The sequence below is a fragment of the Notolabrus celidotus genome, chromosome 2 (assembly GCF_009762535.1).
Source record: "Notolabrus celidotus isolate fNotCel1 chromosome 2, fNotCel1.pri, whole genome shotgun sequence".
Classification (NCBI taxonomy): Eukaryota; Metazoa; Chordata; class Actinopteri; order Labriformes; family Labridae; genus Notolabrus; species Notolabrus celidotus.
In genome coordinates this window covers 9,687,571-9,706,833 of record NC_048273.1, presented here as the reverse complement: position 1 = coordinate 9,706,833, position 19,263 = coordinate 9,687,571, and the positions used below count along the sequence as shown (strand labels likewise).

The following is a 19,263-nucleotide window of genomic DNA, read 5'->3' as shown; positions in this document are numbered from 1 at the left end:
TCTGCCGCTGTGGAGGTGCCAGACTCCAGCTGCTACAACTACTACTACCTGTCTCACCACTATCATCTCTCTCTCTCTTCATCTCCCTCTATCCCTCTCTCCAACACGGTCTCAGCAGATGTGTGTCTAACATGAGTCTGGTCCTGTTGGAGGTTTCTGCCTGTTAAAGGTAGTTTGTCCTTGCCACTGTAACTTGCTTAATGCTGCAAAGTGCTCTGCTCATGGTGGATTAAGATGAGATCAGACTGAGTCCTGGCTGTAAGATGGGACTGGATCTTATCCAGTCTTGATGTTGGGTCTTTGTTAATGATAGAACATAGAGTATGGTCTAGACCTGCTCTGTTTGGAAAGAGTCTGAGGAGAACGTTTGTTGGGATGTGGTGCTATATAAATAAAGATCAATGTAGAGATATTTTACATGTCCTACGTTTCGTACATTCATGTTAAGTTTACTTTATTTGTACCCAAAGGTAGAGAGGTTTTGCAGAAGGAGAGGTATAAACATGTCCTAGATATCTTTACAGGTTGTACATCACATCCTGCACATCCTTAATATCTTACACACTCCTCTGAAGGATCCTCAGAAGTCTGCACATCGTGCACACACACACATATCTAACAACCATATAGAGGTTTTGGTGTGTTTTAATATTTACATTTTGCTGTTTCTTGTCAGTTATGGAACGAACTATCAAACTTTTCCTTAAACAATTATTATCATCAGTTCATTTTAATATAATTATGTGCCGTTATATTAACATCATGAGGGTCCACATGCTGTTCCTCCTCTCCATGCTGCCTTAAGGATCAGTCACCTGATCTCTTAATTAGAGTTGTCACATTCCTTTAAAGCCAAAAGTAAAATATTTAAAGTTAAAAACACTTAAGTCAACTAAAAAACACATTTGCAACCAGAGATGTGCAAGTAGTCCAGGTAGTTTAGATACATATACATGAAGAATACGGCTTAAAGTATAATTTAAATGTGTAAACACAGTATATACTGTACATATGTTTGGTACAAACTTTAATTTAGAAGTATTAAGTTAACATAAATATGAGATCAAATATAAAGAAGTGGTATTTTCTTTACCAATCATACATTTTTGCTTGGTTTAATTTCATAAATATATATTTTGAATCTACCCCACACATAGTCTTTAAACAGTTACTGAGCCTGTATTCTGTTGACAGTCACAATGCTGTTCTGCTGTATATCCTGTCAGCACGCTGCAGCATGTCTCCAATCCTTTTCAAGTTAATGATACGATGAATGAATGTATCCCTGCGCATGCGCACATAGTGCAGGGACTCCCACGTGTGTGTGTACAGGTCCGTGCTGTCCTCCCCACAGTTCAGACCTCCGGTGAGTCCAGAAGGAGCTCAAACACTCCGCTGCGGGTCTAAACTTCTCCTGGTCTAACTCTGAAGCTTCAGACTGAACCGTAAGTCAAGCTAACGATGCTAACTTCACTTCTGCTAACTCTGCTAACTGCTAACAAGTTAGCATTTTAACAAGAAACATTAAAGCTAAAGTTAGCTGAGAGAGCGCGTGAACCAAAGAGACCAGAAGCATCTTTATACTGCTGCAAGGGTGCTTTAAGGTGTGTGTGTGTGTGTGTGGTGTGTGTGTGTGTGTGTGTGTGTGTGTGTGTGTGTGTGTGTGTGTGTGTGTGTGTGTGTGTGTGTGTGTGTGGTGCGTGCGTGCGTGTGTGTGTGTGTGTGTGGTTTATGTCTAACAGAAAGCTCCTGACCTGCAGTGTGTGACCTGCAGCATGCACACAATCAATGAACTGATTATCAGCACACTGTGTGTGTTTATATTTGTGTGTGTTTATATTTGTGTGTGCATGAATGTGTGTCAAAGTGTGTCAAAAACACACACCAGAAGGTCTTTTTAAAGAGATGTGATCATCCTTCAGAAGCTTCTCTCTTTATTATGTTACTTTAGATTTTATATTCATACAGATGTCAAACTCTGGTAGTTATTTAAAATCTCAAAACAGTGTTTTGATTCTAACAGATTTTAAGCTTTTAAAAAGTTTTTAAGCTTTTAAAAAGTTTTTATAGAGACAGATCCATAAACATTAAACTCTGATACACATTTTAAATTTTTATTATGAAAGTTATTTGACTGTTTTTCTGTTTATTTCTTGTGCTTTTGTTTTGTAGTTTTCATGTCTTCCTGATCAGCTGTGTTTCCATGACAGCAGTCTGTTACTCAGAAATAACAGACTTTAAAGTTCTGTTACTGACCAATCAGATTGAAGTATCTTTTTCATCTGTGTAATCATCACTGACGTGCCGCTGAGAGTATTGACAGGTTATTGATTGGTGTCAGTATCAGCTGACAAAGGTCGGGTTTGTTTCTGTCATTGATCACCTGTACTGACCTCTAATGTAAACGATCAATACTTCTCATTGATTGATGTCTAAAGCTGATCATGATAAAGTTCTGTTATTGATCGTATTGATCTGTCTCTCAGTCAGTCATGGCTATCATCAGGTTCTACAGTCCTGAGGCTGTGAGGGGGCGGGGCTTACAGAGGGCAGCTAAGCTCCACCCCCAGCTGTCAATCATCTCTGAGCTGTGCTACAATGTGGAGCTGACAGGTGAGTGAGTGATGTCATCATGTCATTATTAATTGCATTGATAGGTTCTGTTATTGATCTGTTATTGGTCTGTTATTGGTCTGCAGGCTGTGACAGTCTGAGTCCTGAACAGAAGCAGGTCCTGCTCTGGTTGTTGCGGCGCCCCCTGCAGGACGAGCCTCTGTCTGAGGAGCCACAGCTGACGGAGGGTCAGGGTGGGACTGTGGTGGAGATCGGACCCAGGTACATCAAAGTCTGCTGACCTGACTCACTAACGTTTGATTGGTCGGATTAAATACCACAGAAGAAGAAAAACGGTCTCTTTGTTTTTAACGCTCAGGTTGAACTTCTCGACCGCCTGGTCCACAAACACCGTCTCCATCTGTCACAGCGTTGGCCTCTGTGACATCACACGGGTCGAACTGTCCCGCAGGTTCCTCATCAAGGTACACACACACACACACACGCACACACACCGACACACACGCACACACACACAGATTTATAAACAAACACACTGATTGGGCGATGTGTGTGTTTGCAGTCAGAGGACGGAGCGAGTTTGAGCGATGACGTCATGAAACAGCTGACTGACTGTCTCCATGACAACATGACGGAGTGTATCTACAAACATCCCATAACCTCCTTCGCCGTGGAAACCAAACCTCAGCCGGTGTTCGAGGTGGACGTGGTGGGGCGGGGCCGAGCAGCGCTCGAGGCGGTGAACGATGAACTCGGTGAGAGTTTGAAACTCACTCTTCATCCTTCACGTCTCTCTGATGGTTCACGCTAACCCTCCTCTTCCTCCCTGTCTTTATTTCTCTCTCTCTCTGTTCTCTTTCATCTCTCTCCTCCTCTTCCCCCCCTCTTCTCTCTCTCCTCCTCTTCCTCCCCTCTACTCTCTCTCCTCCTCTTCCTCCCCTCTTCTCTCTCTCCTCCTCTTCCTCCCCCTCTTCTCTCTCCTCCTCTTCCTCCCCTCTACTCTCTCTCCTCCTCCCCTCTCCTCTCTCTCCTCCTCTTCCTCCCCTCTACTCTCTCTCCTCCTCTTCCTCCTCCTCTTCTTCCCTTCTACTCTCTCTCCTCCTCTTTTTCCCTTCTAGTCTCTCTCCCTTCTACTCTCTCTCCTCCTCTTCTTCCCTTCTTCTCTCCCCCCCTCTTCTCTCTCCTCCTCTTCCTCCCCTCCTCTTTCTCCTTTCTTCTCTGTTTTCCCTATCCCACTCTCTCTCTCTTTTCTCTCACTCCTGCTCTTTCTCTCTGTTCTCCTTCTTCCCCTACCTCTCCTCGTTCTCCTCTTTCTGTCTTCCCCTCTTCATCTTGTTTACCTCTTCCTCCCCTCTTCTTTCTCCTTTTTCTGTCCCTCTCTCTCTCACCCTGTCTCTCATTCTTTCCATCTGTTTCTTCTCCTCTTCTCAGCCTCCTCTTTTCCTTTCTACTTCTTTATTCCCTCTCTTCTCCTCTTCCTCTCTTCAGCCTTTGACTGTGAGCTCACTCCTTCAAAGGTAATTGGTCACCTGACATTTCATGATGTCACAGGATGCATGTCATTAAAACTGATTGAAGTCACAGGACAGAAGTGATGCTGCTACTTTTCTCACACATGCATGTGTGTGTGTGTGTGTGTGTGTGTGTGCTCTTCTTCTTCTTCTTCTTCTTCTTCTTCTTCTTCTTCTTCTTCTTCTTCTTCTTCTTCTTCTTCTTCTTCTTCTTCTTCTTCTTCTTCTTCTTCTTCTTCTTCTTCTTCTTCTTCTTCTTCTTCTTCTTCTTCTTCTTCTTCTGTGTGAATCTAAAGTTTGTGATTATAAGATTAAAAAAGCATTCAGGATCTTGCTCCTGTCTGTCTGCTCTGTCTGAAGTGTTACCGGCCCTTTAAGAATGATGCCTTGTGGGTATTGTATGCCTGTGATGTAGTCTGTCAGGTGTGTTCTCCTGTGTTTGTTTATAAAGTGATGATGATGCACAAACAGTGAAGCTCCTGTTTCCAATTAGAGGATAAAGAGCCACTCTGCATGAGTTAGCTAGTTTACAGTGACTCCCGGCTTAAACACCTCTCTGTGTTTGGTGTTTGTTGTTGTGTCTATTGTGTGTAGTTGTTTTGTATAATGACGCCGTTGTGTATCCAGGTCTAGCCTTTGACTCCTGGGATCTGGACTTCTACACCTCCATGTTCCAGAAGATCCAGAGGAACCCGACCAGTGTGGAGTGCTTCGACCTGGCCCAGTCCAACAGGTATGTGTGTGAAGTCACGAGGATCATGTGTGTTTCTTCTCCTCTAACGTGTGTGTGTGTGTGTGTCACAGCGAGCACAGTCGTCACTGGTTCTTCAGAGGGAGGATGGAGGTGGACGGGGCGGAGCAACAGGAGACGCTGTTCAGCCTCATCATGGCAACACAGAAACACAGCAACCAGAACAATGTCATCAAGTTCAGTGACAACAGCAGGTGTGTGTGTGTGTGTGTGTGTGTGTGTGTTAATCTGTGTGCAAAATGTGTGTATTTTTGTGTTGTTTTGTTCATTATTGTGTATTGTATCGTGTAGTGGGATCAAAGGAGTGGAGCTGGAGTGTGTTTATCCCGAGGATCCGTCTCGAGCGAGTCCGTATGAGACTCGGTCCTCTCTGAGACACGTCATCTTCACTGCAGAGACACACAACTTCCCCACAGGTCAGGATGGACACACACACACACACACACACACACACACACACACACACACACACACATCATGTCGTCCCTCTGACCTCTGATTTCTGACCTGCAGGTGTGGCCCCGTTCAGTGGAGCGACCACGGGGACGGGAGGTCGTATCAGAGATGTGCAGAGTGCCGGGCAGGGGGGACACGTCATCGCTGGAACAGCCGGATACTGCTTTGGGAACCTGCATGTTCCAGGTGTGAAATCAAATTCCTCCTCCTCACCTGATGTTTGGTCCAGATTTAAAAACAGTATCAGTGACGAGTCACCTCTGCAGGTTATGTCCTGCCCTGGGAGTCTAAAGGAGACGGCTGGGATTACCCCCCAACCTTTGCCCCCCCTCTGCAGGTGGCCATCGAGGCCAGTAATGGAGCCTCCGACTACGGCAACAAGTTTGGAGAGCCCGTCCTGTCAGGTAGGAGCACACATGTGCATGCTGGGATTTACCTGCTAGCTACCAGGCCTTTATTTGAAGCAGGCTACTGATACAGACGATTGATTGATTGATGAAGATGCGATTCCCTCCTGCAGGTTTTGCTCGTTCTTTCGGCATGCGGCTGGCTAACGGGGAGCGGCGTGAGTGGATCAAACCGATCATGTTCAGCGGCGGTCTCGGTTCCATCGAAGACGCTCACATAAAGAAAGAAGAGCCGGAGATCGGTAACTAATGTGACGTGATTTAATCGACACTGAGGCTGTTTCATCACACAGATCAATGACTCTGCTCTTCCATCAGGTATGGAGGTGGTGAAGATTGGAGGGCCGGTGTACAGGATCGGCGTCGGAGGAGGGGCGGCGTCCTCCGTGCAGGTGTGTGTCTCTGAGGTGAGATGGGAGCCGGTGAACAGGTCGGTGTTTTAACACTTTTTGTCCTGCAGGTTCAGGGAGACAACTCGAGCGACAGAGACCTCGGGGCGGTGCAGAGAGGAGACGCTGAGATGGAGCAGAAGATGAATCGGGCTCTCAGGGCTTGTCTGGAACGCAGCGGCGGGAACCCGATCTGCAGCATCCATGACCAGGGGGCGGGAGGAAACGGTACACACATAGCTCAGATAATCAGAGTCAGTTCACCGAGCTGAGCTGAATATGAGTACATTCAAGTAAATTCAGGGTCTATACTTTTAAATGTCAGTATTAATTCTCAACAGTAGAGGGCGCCACTTGTTTGTAAAGCTAGTTTACTTATCATGACGACTGAGGCCAGCTGTCACTCACAACCTCAGCAGCAGAGAGATGAAAGCTGGAGAGACACTGTTATCATCCAGAACAAAAGAACTCTAAAGTAGGCAGAGTTTTTCATAAAGAGAGGCAGAGTTATGATGCTGATTTTAAGATGATGGTTACAGTTACATTTTGGTTACTGCTGACTGCTTTATTATAAATATGAATATGTCGATATGTCGTTGTGTTCAGGTAATGTGCTGAAGGAGCTGAGTGAGCCTGCAGGAGCTGTTATTTACTGCAGCAAATTTAAGGTAATCATAGATCGTCATTTTCTGCCTCCGGTGTCTTCTTTCCTTTTTTCTGTCACTTTATTTATTCATTAAAAGTGAAGCCAAAACATGTAGAGCTCCCCCTGCTGACTTTCTGCAATATAGGTCATAAGCCCCGCCTCCTCCATGTTAAATCATGTTAAAATCAGAAGACAGAATTCCAGAATGTTGTCTTTGATCTTAAGGACAGAATTCTAGAATGTTGTCTTTGATCTTAAGGACAGAATTCTAGAATGTTGTCTTTGATCTTAAGGACAGAATTCTAGAATGTTGTCTCTGATCTTGAAGACAGAATTCTGAGAAAAAAGGTAAGACTTAAAAATAGTCAGTAGCCCAAACCCTCCTCCATATTAAGGCCACGATTGACAGCTGTGTTGACCAATGAGACTCCTGCAGCGCTGTGTGCAGCAGATTATCAGAGTAGAGGAGGGACGGTGAGAACTGGACTCACCTGAGGGAGTGATGACGCTTTCTTGTTACATTAAACATGGGTTTGGGTTAGACGAAGGGCACAGACTCTAACTACACATGCACAAAATGCTGGCACCTGTCAAGAGGGTATTTTGGCTTCACTTTTTTTACAGCGAGACGATCTGAAGACCCCTCGTCCATCTATATTTACAATCACTGATTTTTCTGTCCGTTTTCTTCTCCTCTGTCGTCAGAAAGGGGACCCCACCCTGAGCGTGCTGGAGCTGTGGGGGGCGGAGTATCAGGAGAGTAACGCTCTGTTGCTCCGCCCATCAGACCGGTCCTTCCTGGAGCGCGTCTGTCAGAGAGAGAAGTGTCCCGTGGACTTTGTGGGAAACATCAGTGGAGACGGAAAGGTAGACCCTGGACCCGGTCTGTGGATTCTCTCTGACATAGAGTTCATGTTTACTCATCATAGTCCGGTTTCTCCCTCAGATCGTGCTCCTGGATGACGAGAGGGGCGGTGATGACGGAGCAGACAGGGGGCGCTGTCCTGTAGACCTGCAGCTGGAGTGGGTTTTGGGGAAGATGCCGCAGAAGGAGTTTAAGATGCAACGTCTGACCCCGACCCTTCAGCCGCTGGTTCTTCCTGCTGGCTTGACGGTCAGGGACGCTCTGGAAAGAGTCCTACGTCTGCCGGCTGTGGCATCCAAACGCTACCTGACCAACAAGGTGAGTTGTAGTCTCTGAAGTCCTTGTAGCCCTTGTGATCACTGTAGTCCAGTAGTACTTCTCTGCAGACCTTGCCTGACCATCAACACCTTAACTCCCTTCTGTCAGGTGGACCGGTCTGTGACAGGTCTGGTTGCCCAGCAGCAGTGCGTGGGCCCTCTCCACACCCCGTTAGCTGATGTTGCCGTTGTTGCTCTGTCACCGTTCAGCCTGGAGGGGGCAGCGACGGCCATCGGGGAGCAGCCAATCAAAGGCCTTGTGAGTCCTGCAGCGGGGGCTCGCATGGCGGTGGGCGAGGCTCTGACCAACCTGGTGTTCGCCAGAGTCACGGCTCTGAAGGTGAGGGATGAAGATTATTAAGATCCAGAAACTTAAACTTGTATTTATTCAAACTAAGTTATCTTCAGACTCCCTGAACAAAGACCGGGTTCAGACAGACCAAACTTAATGTCTGCTATAAACAAAGAACCTGCAGAGACCAGATCAGGTTAGACCAGAACCACCACGATAAGGGTAAATTCTCGACCAGGATTCAAGATGAAAAAAGGTCAAGGAGTCATGAGAAATCCTGGACCTGGATTCAGAAAAGATTAAGATCCCAGATTCAGCATTAATCCAGTTCCAAAACTGTGCTAAATCCAGGTCCAGGATTAACAAGAAATCCAGGCTCAGGTTTCAGAATAAATGAAGGGGATTAAGGGTTAATTCAGGTCCAGGATTCAGGATAAATCTAGGTCAAGAATTCAATGAAACTCAAGATTTAAGTCCAGGTCTTGGATTCAGAACACATCTAGGTGAGGAATCCAGGCCTAATCGAGGTTTAGGATTCAGGATTAATTCAGGATTCTGGTGAGATTTAGATCAAGGATCCTGAGTTACTCCAGATCAACGTTTTAGGGATATGGATCAATGTTCATCATTGGTACAGGTCAGAGATCCAGTCTAAATCCGGACCGGAATTAAGAACAAGAGAAATCAAGGTCCTGGAACTAGGCACAGATTAAATTCAGGATTCACTCCAACGTCAACACCAGGGACAGGATTTGGGATTAGTCGAAGTCAGGGAGTTGAGAGAAATCTAGATGTTGGTTTTAGGATAGATACTGATCCAGGATCCAGAAAAATTCCAGATCCAGGTTTTAGATATATCAGGTTTGGAGTCCAGGCGAGATTCAGGTCCGGGATTTAAGCTAGATCTAGATGATGATGTCCCATGTAGGATCAAATCTGGGACTAGCTTCAGTATAAATACAGGTCCAGAATAAGCTCAACAACATCAGACCAGGTTTTTAGAACAAACCCAGTCAGGTATTCAGGATGGATCATAGTCCAGGATCAGGACTCTGCGGTTCCGTGTTTCAGGATGTGAAGTGCAGCGGGAACTGGATGTGGGCGGCGAAGCTTCCAGGTGAGGGGGCGTGTCTTTGGGACGCCTGCAGAGCCATGTGTGATGTCATGGGTCAGCTGGGCGTGGCCATCGACGGCGGCAAAGACTCTCTGAGTATGGCAGCGCGCGTTGGCAGAGAGACGGTTAAAGCTCCAGGTACAGGACCGACCGGTCTGTCTGTCTGTCTGTCTGTCTGTCTGTCTGTCTGTCTGTCTGTCTGTCTGTCTGTTTGTCTGTCTGTCTGTCTGTCTGGTAAACCTGTCCTCCTTGTTTTTCAGGTGCTCTGGTGATTTCTGCGTACGCCGTTTGTCCTGACATCACAGCCACGGTGACCCCCGACCTCGAGGACCCCGACGGAGAAGGTTTTACTCGTATGATTTCATAACTCGTGTCCCCTCTCTTGTGCCCAATGTCTCCTGAACTTGTCTCCTGTCTCCTCTCTCCTGTCCTAGGCGAGTTGCTGTGGGTCCCTCTCAGTCCTGGTCTGGCCCGGTTGGGGGGTTCTGCTCTGGCTCAGTGCTTCAGTCAGCTGGGGGACGTCTCTCCTGATCTGGATCAGCCTGAACTTCTGACCTCGTGTTTCAACATCACGCAAACGCTGATCCAGGGTCAGTCTCTAACTGTAGACTGTGTGCACGCTGCCCCCTGCTGGATGAATAATGTAGTACAGCATCTCTAAAGTTAAGAGTTTCTTTTCTTCTGTCAGATCGTCTTCTGAGTGCAGGACATGACATCAGCGATGGAGGACTCATTTCCTGTTTGCTGGAGATGGCGTTTGCTGGAAACCGAGGGATCGATGTGGAGGTGACGTCAGACGGAGCTGAAGGTGAGTTTCTCTGTAAGACACACCTGATGGAGGAACTCTGACAGTGTGTGTGTGTTCATATATATATATGTGTGTGTGTGTGTGTGTGTGTATGCAGTGATGCAGCTGCTGTTCAGCGAGGAGCTCGGTCTGGTTCTGGAGGTCTCTCATCGTCACATTCAGACCGTCTGTCAGAGATTCAAAGACGGCGGTCTTCAGTGTCGACGTGTCGGCAGAACCTTCGGCTTTGGACCGGACTCTGAGGTGAGACGAGAACCTGAAGTTGGACCTCAGGTGTCTCAGGTGTTCTCAGGTGTTGTGACGGTGACGGTTGTCTCTCTTGTTGTAGGTCAGAGTGCGTGTAGACGGACAGGAAGTGCTGCGAGCGTCTCTACCTGAGCTCCGAGGATTATGGGAGGAGACAAGTTTCCAGCTGGAGCGGCTTCAGGCCGATGAGACTTGTGTGCGACAGGAAGAGGATGGGCTAGCCAAGAGAACTCAGCCCTTCTTCAAACTGACCTTTGACCCCTCAGAGAAGCCCAGCGTCAGCAAGCTGAGTACGAACAGATTGTTTAAAGATGGAGAATCTTTATTTGACTGAACCTGAGCAGCGTGAACCGAGGACTTTGAATCAGAGTTTATTTCAACAACAAAGTATGACGATAAATGTTCATCTATTATCGAGTTATTAACATGACGAAGACAAGACGATGAGAGCTCAATTTATTCCAGTTTGGTGCTACATTAGAGAGCATGCTCAGTGAGACCTCTCAATGTCTTGAACCGACTCTGTCAGGTCGCCTGTCAATGCAGTTGCATTCAAGGACCGTCGTAAAAGTGCAATACAGTCTTTGTATTGTGTGTTTAAAAAGGGAAAACGTTTTGACTAAAACTAAAATGTTTTCAGTTTTCCTTTACTAAAACTATGCTTCAACTTTAACAGGGAAAAAGACTCAAACGTGACTTCAACTAACTGGCATGTTTGTCTAAAGGCTAAATCTGAAAAGCTGCCAAAATTTCTCACAGATTTATGATAAATTATTTCAAAACATTAAAAACAAAAGCTCTAAATGTTCCTGTCACAGTCGAACCTCCTCTGACACATTTAAAAACTAAGATATTTAGCTTCTGTTCAGCTCTCTCTGGTACGATGGCCCTGAAGAACAACTGCACAACTTTTCATGACCAAGAAAATGGACTGAACTCCAAAAACATTTTTACTAAATGTCAAAAGAATTTATAAAACACAAAAACTTTTAACAAATACAAAAAAAAAATATTTTCTTTAAACTTTTGTGTTTTGTAGATTTGTAGGTTCTTCAGTTTGATGAAGTGTTTGTGTTTAAAGCCGCAGTAGGGAGATTTAACTGGTTTTGAATAACTGAAGTAAAATGATAAATAACAGTAAACGGGACTATCAGGAACAAGACAGAAATTTTTTTATTTGTTCTTTTTAATCTGACAACTGTATATCTCTGTCCACAGGGGGGCGCCAAATCCAACACAAACCAAAGTTCTTTACTGCAGCTTTTAAGACTTTTTTTTGTTTGTGTAGTTTGACCTTCAGGGCCACCGTACTCTGAAGAGTCCAGCTGCAGATATCTGAGCTGAGGATCAGTTCAATGTTTTTGTTTTTATAACTTGTGTGGTTTATTTTGCAGCCGCTCGTCCTTCTGTCGCCGTGATCAGAGAGGAGGGAAGTAACGGAGACCGAGAGATGAGTGTGTCTCTGCACATGGCCGGCTTCCAGGTTCACTAACTGTTAATATTAGTTGTAGTAGCTTGGCTTAGATTAATTGAGCTGTGTGCAGCTGTGTGTTTATACAAGACTGTGTGTGTGTGTGTGTGTGTGTGTGTGTGTGTGTGTGTGTGTGTGTGCGTGCAGGTGTGGGATGTCACCATGCAGGATCTCTGTTCTGGTTTTGTAACTCTGGACTCCTTCAGAGCTGTCGTGTTTGTCGGAGGATTCAGCTACGCAGACGTGCTCGGATCTGCTAAAGGTAAACACACCTGCACACACACTTTCACACACTTTACACACACTTTACACACACACACACAGTTACATATTCTGATAAATGTTGGTGTGTCACTCTCCTCGTCTCCATCAGGTTGGGCGGCGTCTGTCACCTTTAACGGCAAAGCGAAGGCAGAGTTTGAAGCCTTCCGCCGTCGTAGCGACACTCTGAGTCTGGGCGTGTGTAACGGCTGCCAGCTGCTCGCTCTGATTGGCTGGGTGGGCGAGGAGCAGGAGGGAGCAGGTGAGAGGAAGGAACAGCAGCACTGAGGTGATGACGAAAGGTGTGACTGCTTAGTTTAAAACCGCTCTTTGATTGGTCCTCAGGGGGTGACGTGGTCCTGACCCACAACCAGTCCGGGAGGTTCGAGTCCAGGTTCGTGAGTGTAGGTATCCAGGAGTCCCCATCGGTCTGGCTCAGAGGCATGCAGGGCTCGGCTCTGGGAGTGTGGGTCGCACACGGAGAAGGTGAGTCCTCTAGAGTCACACCTGAGCCCAGAGAGGTGACCTAAGTACACCTGAGCTCGGAGAGATGACTGCTAACACCTGGCAGGTGACGAGTAATTCAATCCCACCTGAGCCCAGACAGGTGACTGAATGATTCCTGACAGGTGTGCCCTCCTCATGTCATATTGATGTTCTGTCCACACAGGTATGATGCAGTTCCGATCCCCCCAGGTTCAGGAAAGGATCCTCTCAGGTGGGCTTGCCCCTCTCCGTTTCCTGGATGACCAGGGTAATCCCACGGAGGAGTACCCTCTGAACCCTAACGGCTCTGCGGGGGGCGTGGCTGGGCTCTGCTCTCAAGACGGGAGACACCTGGCCATGATGCCTCACCCGGAGCGCTGCACCCTTAGCTGGCAGTGGCCCTGGGCCCCCAGCACCCTCAGAGGGTCCCTCACACCTTCACCGTGGTTACGCATGTTTGAAAACGCTGCTGAATGGTGCAGAAACACGCAGTGAAGCCTTGAGCACACACACACACACACACACACACACACACACACACACACACACACACACACACACACACACACACACACCTGAATATTTCTAGAAAGTGTCTGTATCTCTTCCCTGAGAGTTTCCAACACTATAGAGGATGAGGCGGCAGAGAGGCTTTCACTGTGATGATATTTTTTACATTTCTTCCTTTTAAGGTGATGCTCTTTCTTCAGCTTCAGGTGTTTTAAATCATCCTGTTACATCTCGCTCTCATAGCCTCACACTGATCACATGATTTAAACATCATCACCTCTTTCTGCGCTCTCACAGCTCGCCTTTACTGCAGTTTGCTTTCACACATCCTCCCAGAAATGTAGTTTTCAGCTGTTTTGTGTGTGTGTTTGAACGCAGCATGAGAGTGTGTGCGTTCATGTTTCCGTTACTGGCTTGTGTGAACACTTGATTACTCCTGTCATGCATATCTACTGTCACTGACTGTATGTACTGCGATACTGTCTGTAGTATAGTCGTAGTTTTACTGTTGTATAAATAAAAATAATAAAAGTGTTCTGGGTGTTTTTTGATAATTAAATGATACAGGTTTGGACCAGCTCTTAGTTATGCTGCTATAGGCTCAGACTGCTATAAGCTTCATGAATAAACCTGACTCAGGAGACTGATAGCTTACATTGAAATAACTAATATAGACTTGATGGAGGAGAAATGACCGAAGAATACACAGGCAGGAGAGTTCAGTTCTATCAGACAATCTATCTGTCGGGGTGTTCCTCCCCAAAGACGACACTAAAGTTAGATGCTCACACCTTGACAATGATTAACACAACCAGAAGAAGGACGGTGTTCTAGCATAAATATAAAATCATTACAATAAAATCAATAAAATAAGATCAGATAAATACCGAAAATATAAATAAATAAATAATAAAAGCATGCTGATGAGACGTTCAGGGACAGCCCAGCCATACACAGTTAGTGCGCATTCTAACTAAAAGAAAAGCAGTTAATATCTGAGTTTATCTCTATTTAATGATTATTACAGAGGAACCAGGTTTATTTACAACAAAGCACGTGCACACTACATCCACCAGTCCACTGTTTGTCACGTTGACATGACGTCAGAAAACACAAATTTTTTGGCTGCTTCATATGCTTCTGTCATACTCGTTCATGTTCCCATCGGCAAATCTGTCTATATATCTCGGCTTAAAACAACAGTATAATGACTGCAAAGACCCAGACCCCAAGGCCGGACTCTTATGGTGAATAGTCGGAATGAAATAGCAGGGTCATTTTGTGTAACGGGCTTGATTAAGTGCTTTATCAGCCATCCAGTGAGCATTGTTGTGGCATGTTTGCCTGAAATGTTTGCCTCCCAATTGATAATTGACACACACACACACACACGTGCTACTCTAAAATCATAAACTCAAACTTAAGAACTTTTGGTTAAATATTTTTTTTATTTTATTTTATCTTCCAAATGAACAATTCTAAGACGATTCTAAGACGATTGTCCCTGAAGGCAGCACGCGGGTCCTGACCAATCAGCTGCCTCCGTGAGATTGAACGTTAGAGCGCCTTTTACTGCTTTTACTTCAGTGAGATCGAGCTAGCTGTTGGAGGTTACAGAAACGTCAACAGGCTGAAACATGGACGAGTTATTTCAGAAACAACTGTCAGAAAACGGCCTGATCTACAAAAGGTCTCTGGATCGGATCATAGAGAAGGTGGGTTGACATTAGTGACTGTTAGCACGAAGTGAAGCAGCTAGCATCGTTAGCTGAAACTTTAATACTAGAGGTTATTGACTTCTGCAGTTTTCTCCAACAGTACTCAAAGATCCCAAACCCCGACCAGGGTAGAGAGGTGGACCTCTGCACCATCAAAGATAAAGGTACGACACCACAGAGCTGCTGTGAGGTGAATGTAGAGGCTTAAAAGCTGCTGCTACACCTAACTGTATTATATTTAACACTATCAGAGCAGGAGGACAATATTTATCAAAGAGAACACATTTATATTCCCCCAAATAAAACACACAACTACTTTAAATCAACGTGAAACACACACACCTGATGAAAGAGTGTCTAATATACATCAACAAGCCAAACACATCAGAGGATAACTCATACGTTCCACAGGGGTTCTAGAACTCTGAGATCAAAGACAGAACTGTTCTAGAACTCTGAGATGAAAGACAGAACTGTTCTAGAACTCTGAGATCGAAGACAGAACTGTTCTAGAATTTTGAGATCAAAGACAGAATTATAGAACAGTTCTGACTTTGATCTGAGAATTCTGGAACAGTTCTGTCTTTGATCTCAGAGTTCTAGAACAGTTCTGTCTTTGATCTCAGAGTTCTAGAACAGTTCTGTCTTCGACCTCAGAATTCTAGAACAGTTCTGTCTTTGATCTCAGAATTCTAGAACAGTTCTGTCTTTGATCTCAGAGTTCTGATAAAAAAAATAGGACTGCTGTTAAATCCCATCAAAGTCAGCTCTCTGCTTTATTGTTATTTTCAACAAGAGAACTTTTATCATTTCCTCAATCTGTGCAGCTCAACCTTTTGGTCGGTATGATTCAAGTTTGAGATTTCAAGAGTTCATTTTTTATTGTAGTAAAATAAATATTAAATTTAGATCAAAATAGACATCATGGTATATTAACACTTAATATTTACAAATAGAAAATAGAACGAGAGTAACCGTGTGTGATGTGAAGTGATCTCATTGGCTGTCTTCTGTTCTCTCTCTCTGCATAATGAAGATTTTGAACGATACATGAGGAAGACCAAAGTAGAGCTGGACGAGTTGGAGTCTCAGGTCAGAGTCTGTATGAATATTATCTGCAGAAACACAAATACATATTTAATATCTAATAACACGTTCTCTCTCCTCAGAGACTGAAAGAAACGAGAGACGAGTCCATGAGCGGTGAGAGAAGCTTCTGATACTGATGATAAACTGATTTATTGATGTATTGATCTGTTTCATTATTTCTCCCCCACAGTGCAAGACATCTCAGGAGACTCTCAGGTACAGGATCAGTTCTTTCTTTAACAGTCTTGGTCTGAGTGTCGATGATCTCTTAAAGTAACTTTATCTCTAACAGCTGGACTTCATGCAGCAGAGCAGCGGAGCTGATGAAAGCTGTGTTTCCAGCTTTTCCAACACACTTGTCTCTGTGCAGAGTGACTGTAAGTAAAGAGAAAACACACACACACACCTCTCTGTGCAGAGTGACTGTAAGTAAAGAGAAAACACACACACCTCTCTGTGCAGAGTGACTGTAAGTAAAGAGAAAACACACACTGTTCAATTTAGAAACAGAGGAGGAACTTCTGTCTGCTGTCTGTTTCAGGTGAGGCTTCAGGCGTTTCTGAGGCCGAGCTGCAGCCTGAGGACCTGGACCAGGAGCTGGAGATGACCCTGAGGAGCAACGACTCCTTGGCAGAGCTCTACCCGAGCATGATCAGCCGGATAGGGCGCGCGGTGCAACGGCACACCGTCTCCGAGGCGGCTGACAATGTGCTGAGGAGGTACCGCCGCTGGAGGCAGCAGCCCAACAGAAGCTTCAACTCCAGCAGCAGCTTCACCTCCACCCGGAGCAAGACCAGCCCACAGAAGAAGAGCAGCAAGGAGGACTCTCAGAGTCCTGTGAAGAGAGCAGATCAGCAGGACTGGCAGCAGCAGTCACCTGTGAGGGGGAGGCCCATAATCGTCATGGACCTCTCTGGTCCCTCTAGGATCCTCAAACCTAAGAAGATCCCCGTGAACCAGACCTTTGATATGTGTTTGGATGAGTCCCAGCATGGAGAGCAGCCGTCTGTGTACTCTGTCAGTCCTTCATGGTCTTCATACCAGTCTCCTAAAGCCCCCTCCGACATGTCTCTGAGGGCCAGGAGGCTTTTTAACGCTGCACAGTCTCTGCAGACCGACGGGTACTCAGCGTATGCATCACAGACCGCTAAAGAGAGACCGGACCTCTACGGCTCCCCGGTCAGGCAGAGTCCCACAAAATACCTGCTGATGAGGAGCCTGAGTCAATCCCCTCGCTCCTCCTCCAGGAGCCCAAAACTGCACCCTGCTGAGAGCTGCTCCAGAGAGCCCACCAGGTCCAGATCAGAGTCCGTGTCTCTGTCCTCCCCTCAGAGAAGAACCCCTCAGCCCCTGAGGACCATGTGCCCTCAAGACTGGAGTCCGTCCTTCCGTCTTCAGCAGCTTGCACCTCGCTCGGCCTCAGCAGCAGAGCCTCGCCACAGACGGCGTCACCTGTCCTTTGACTCCTCCCAGGCATCCAGACCCGAGTCCTACTCCCCAAAGAAGCTGGACGAGGACTTTATAAAGCTCTACCACAAGTTTGTCTGCCAGAACAAGTCCTCTTACTTCATGGGGCTCCCCTGCCGGTTCTGTGCTCGGAGCTCTGAGGCGAGCAGAGGCCACACCTCCTCCTCTCTGGCAGCCCTTGCCTTGTCGCCTCACCGCTCTGTCCTGAGGAAACGCCACAGAGAGTTAAGTCCTGAGAGCCGCCTCCGGTCCAAACGCTACAGGGAGTCCTGCCCGTCTGGTCTGTCTGCTTCGGGAACTGAGCGGCAGTATGACGGTTGCTCCCTCAGCCCCGGTAAACACATCATGTTTCAGAGGTTCAGCGGTCAGCAGCGAGCAGCGGAGCATCATCAGGACGCCTGGATGAGCTGGAGCCAGCACAGACCTGCAGCAGAGTCCTCAGGACCAGGTGAGGGTCCTCTTTAAACACTGCTCCTGATTAAAGCTCCTGTAGGCGACTCTTCTATCTGTTTATATCTCTGTGCACATCTCGTCCTCTCCTGTTTAAAGTCAGATTTATCTCTCGCTGTGAATCTTTGTCTCCATGTCCTCAGCGTCTCCTCGTCTGACAGCGACCTGCAGCTTCTCTCTGAGCGTCCCTTTAACTTTAGATTTATTCTGACCTTTACGATTCTCAGTCTGTTTTATAATCACTCAGTCCTCCTCACTGGAACTTTAAGAGGTTTGAATTTAAATCATGTTTATTTGATTATTCTTCATTTCAACAGGAAGTTCATACGAGAGGAGTGCTGCCGCTGGCTCCCCCAGGTCAGTGTGAGACTTTATTCTGACGCTCTGTGTGCAGAACCTTTCATGGTCCTATAATGCCAAGCTTGCTCCACAGAACGTTCCTTCAGAAAGGAATAAAGTGGTGCAGGAGGACCTTGAAGAAAAAGTCTCCCATGATGGCGGCTGTTTATCTGCTATATTTTCTGTCCGTTGCTCGTCACATCCCTGACTCCATTTGCTCTTTTCTCTAACATGCAGGAAGTGGTGGTGAACCAGAATGAAGACCTCAAGGAGCGGTTCAGTGGAGACGGCTCTAATGACTCTTTTCGACCAACGCAAACTGGGTTGTATGTGATTGAATTCATGAATGAACCTGACTCAGGACACAGAGGACTCAGGAGACTCTGTTGGCTTACATTGAAATAGTTTTGAAGGAGGCGGAATCACAGAACAACACACAGGCCGGAGAGTGCAGCTCTGTCAGACAATCCCTCCGGAGTGGTGTTTATCCACAAAAAGACACTAAAGTTAGAAACTCATACCGAGACAAATCTATAGAAGGACGGTGTTCCAGCCTGGAGACACCAAGTCTGTCAAACTAGTCAGATATAAACAGAAGCTGGAAGAAGGACCTTGATTACCAAAGTAACCTCCATCAGAGCCGTGTCCAGTCTGTCTCCGATCCCTCTCAGCACCGGATCTGATCGGTTTCTATTCTAGTCAGTGTGTTAACTTCCTCTGGATCCGCTCCGTTGCGTTCTGGCTGCGTCTCTGATCCAGCAGGTCAGAGTCCTCCGGATCAGATGCACAAGACTTCTACTTCTGCCGGTTGCCAGAGCATGATGCATCAATCTGAACAGAGCAGATGGAGCGGGACGAGAGCACAGAGCCGGACCACAGCGGATCGGAGAAGAACTGGACACGGATCTGGTGGAAGTCCGCTGTAAGTGTGAAACATTCTTACATGTATGAGACTACAAAAACTCCACATGTATGTTCTCTAAGATTGAATATGCTGTGGTTCGTAATATTAAAGATGTAACAGCGTCATGTTGCAGTTTTTAAGTTTGTAATTAAAATTAATATAAAGCAGGAAATTATAGTTTCTGAAAAAAAG

The 19,263-nt window shown here is 46.2% G+C and overlaps 2 protein-coding genes across 5 annotated transcripts; both read left to right on the top strand.

Moving 5' to 3' along the window:
* Nucleotides 1-1,156: 1,156 nt before the first annotated feature.
* Nucleotides 1,157-13,639, top strand: pfas (phosphoribosylformylglycinamidine synthase). Of its 4 annotated transcripts, none has more exons than XM_034706086.1 (28): nt 1,157-1,445; nt 2,487-2,613; nt 2,700-2,835; nt 2,933-3,038; nt 3,137-3,329; nt 4,713-4,818; nt 4,890-5,030; nt 5,128-5,252; nt 5,350-5,478; nt 5,559-5,696; nt 5,813-5,941; nt 6,018-6,091; nt 6,160-6,316; nt 6,695-6,756; nt 7,440-7,601; nt 7,681-7,917; nt 8,026-8,256; nt 9,280-9,460; nt 9,583-9,666; nt 9,757-9,912; nt 10,011-10,130; nt 10,228-10,373; nt 10,459-10,666; nt 11,771-11,859; nt 11,995-12,109; nt 12,221-12,370; nt 12,454-12,594; nt 12,779-13,639. In XM_034706086.1, the coding sequence occupies exons 2-28, from the start codon at nt 2,493-2,495 to the stop codon at nt 13,087-13,089; spliced, it is 3,948 nt and encodes a 1,315-aa protein (XP_034561977.1). In that variant the 5' UTR covers nt 1,157-1,445; nt 2,487-2,492; the 3' UTR covers nt 13,090-13,639. The 4 variants fall into 4 exon arrangements, 3 of the variants coding, with proteins under 3 accessions (XP_034561977.1, XP_034561985.1, XP_034561989.1); XR_004634496.1 differs by lacking the exon at nt 1,157-1,445 and having other exon boundaries at nt 2,493-2,613; nt 12,779-13,253; nt 13,287-13,639; XM_034706094.1 differs by lacking the exon at nt 1,157-1,445 and having other exon boundaries at nt 2,493-2,613; nt 12,779-13,098; nt 13,145-13,639.
* Nucleotides 13,640-14,635: 996 nt separating this feature from the next.
* Nucleotides 14,636-19,243, top strand: LOC117827315. The gene is made up of 9 exons (XM_034703864.1): nt 14,636-14,819; nt 14,923-14,986; nt 15,859-15,914; nt 15,992-16,025; nt 16,102-16,127; nt 16,204-16,288; nt 16,453-17,826; nt 18,146-18,185; nt 18,405-19,243. The coding sequence occupies exons 1-9, from the start codon at nt 14,742-14,744 to the stop codon at nt 18,415-18,417; spliced, it is 1,770 nt and encodes a 589-aa protein (XP_034559755.1). The 5' UTR covers nt 14,636-14,741; the 3' UTR covers nt 18,418-19,243.
* The last annotated feature ends 20 nt before the right edge of the window (nt 19,244-19,263 follow it).

Bases quoted from the DNA above. Each gene is read 5' to 3' on its own strand.
- pfas (XM_034706086.1), top strand. From the start codon at position 2,493: ATGGCTATCATCAGGTTCTACAGTCCTGAGGCTGTGAGGGGGCGGGGC. The intron at 5,479-5,558 runs GTGTGAAATCAA...TCACCTCTGCAG, and splicing joins TGGGAACCTGCATGTTCCAG to GTTATGTCCTGCCCTGGGAG. The intron at 5,942-6,017 runs GTAACTAATGTG...CTCTTCCATCAG, and splicing joins GAAAGAAGAGCCGGAGATCG to GTATGGAGGTGGTGAAGATT.
- LOC117827315 (XM_034703864.1), top strand. From the start codon at position 14,742: ATGGACGAGTTATTTCAGAAACAACTGTCAGAAAACGGCCTGATCTAC. The intron at 15,915-15,991 runs GTCAGAGTCTGT...CTCTCTCCTCAG, and splicing joins TGGACGAGTTGGAGTCTCAG to AGACTGAAAGAAACGAGAGA. The intron at 16,289-16,452 runs GTAAGTAAAGAG...TGTCTGTTTCAG, and splicing joins TGTCTCTGTGCAGAGTGACT to GTGAGGCTTCAGGCGTTTCT.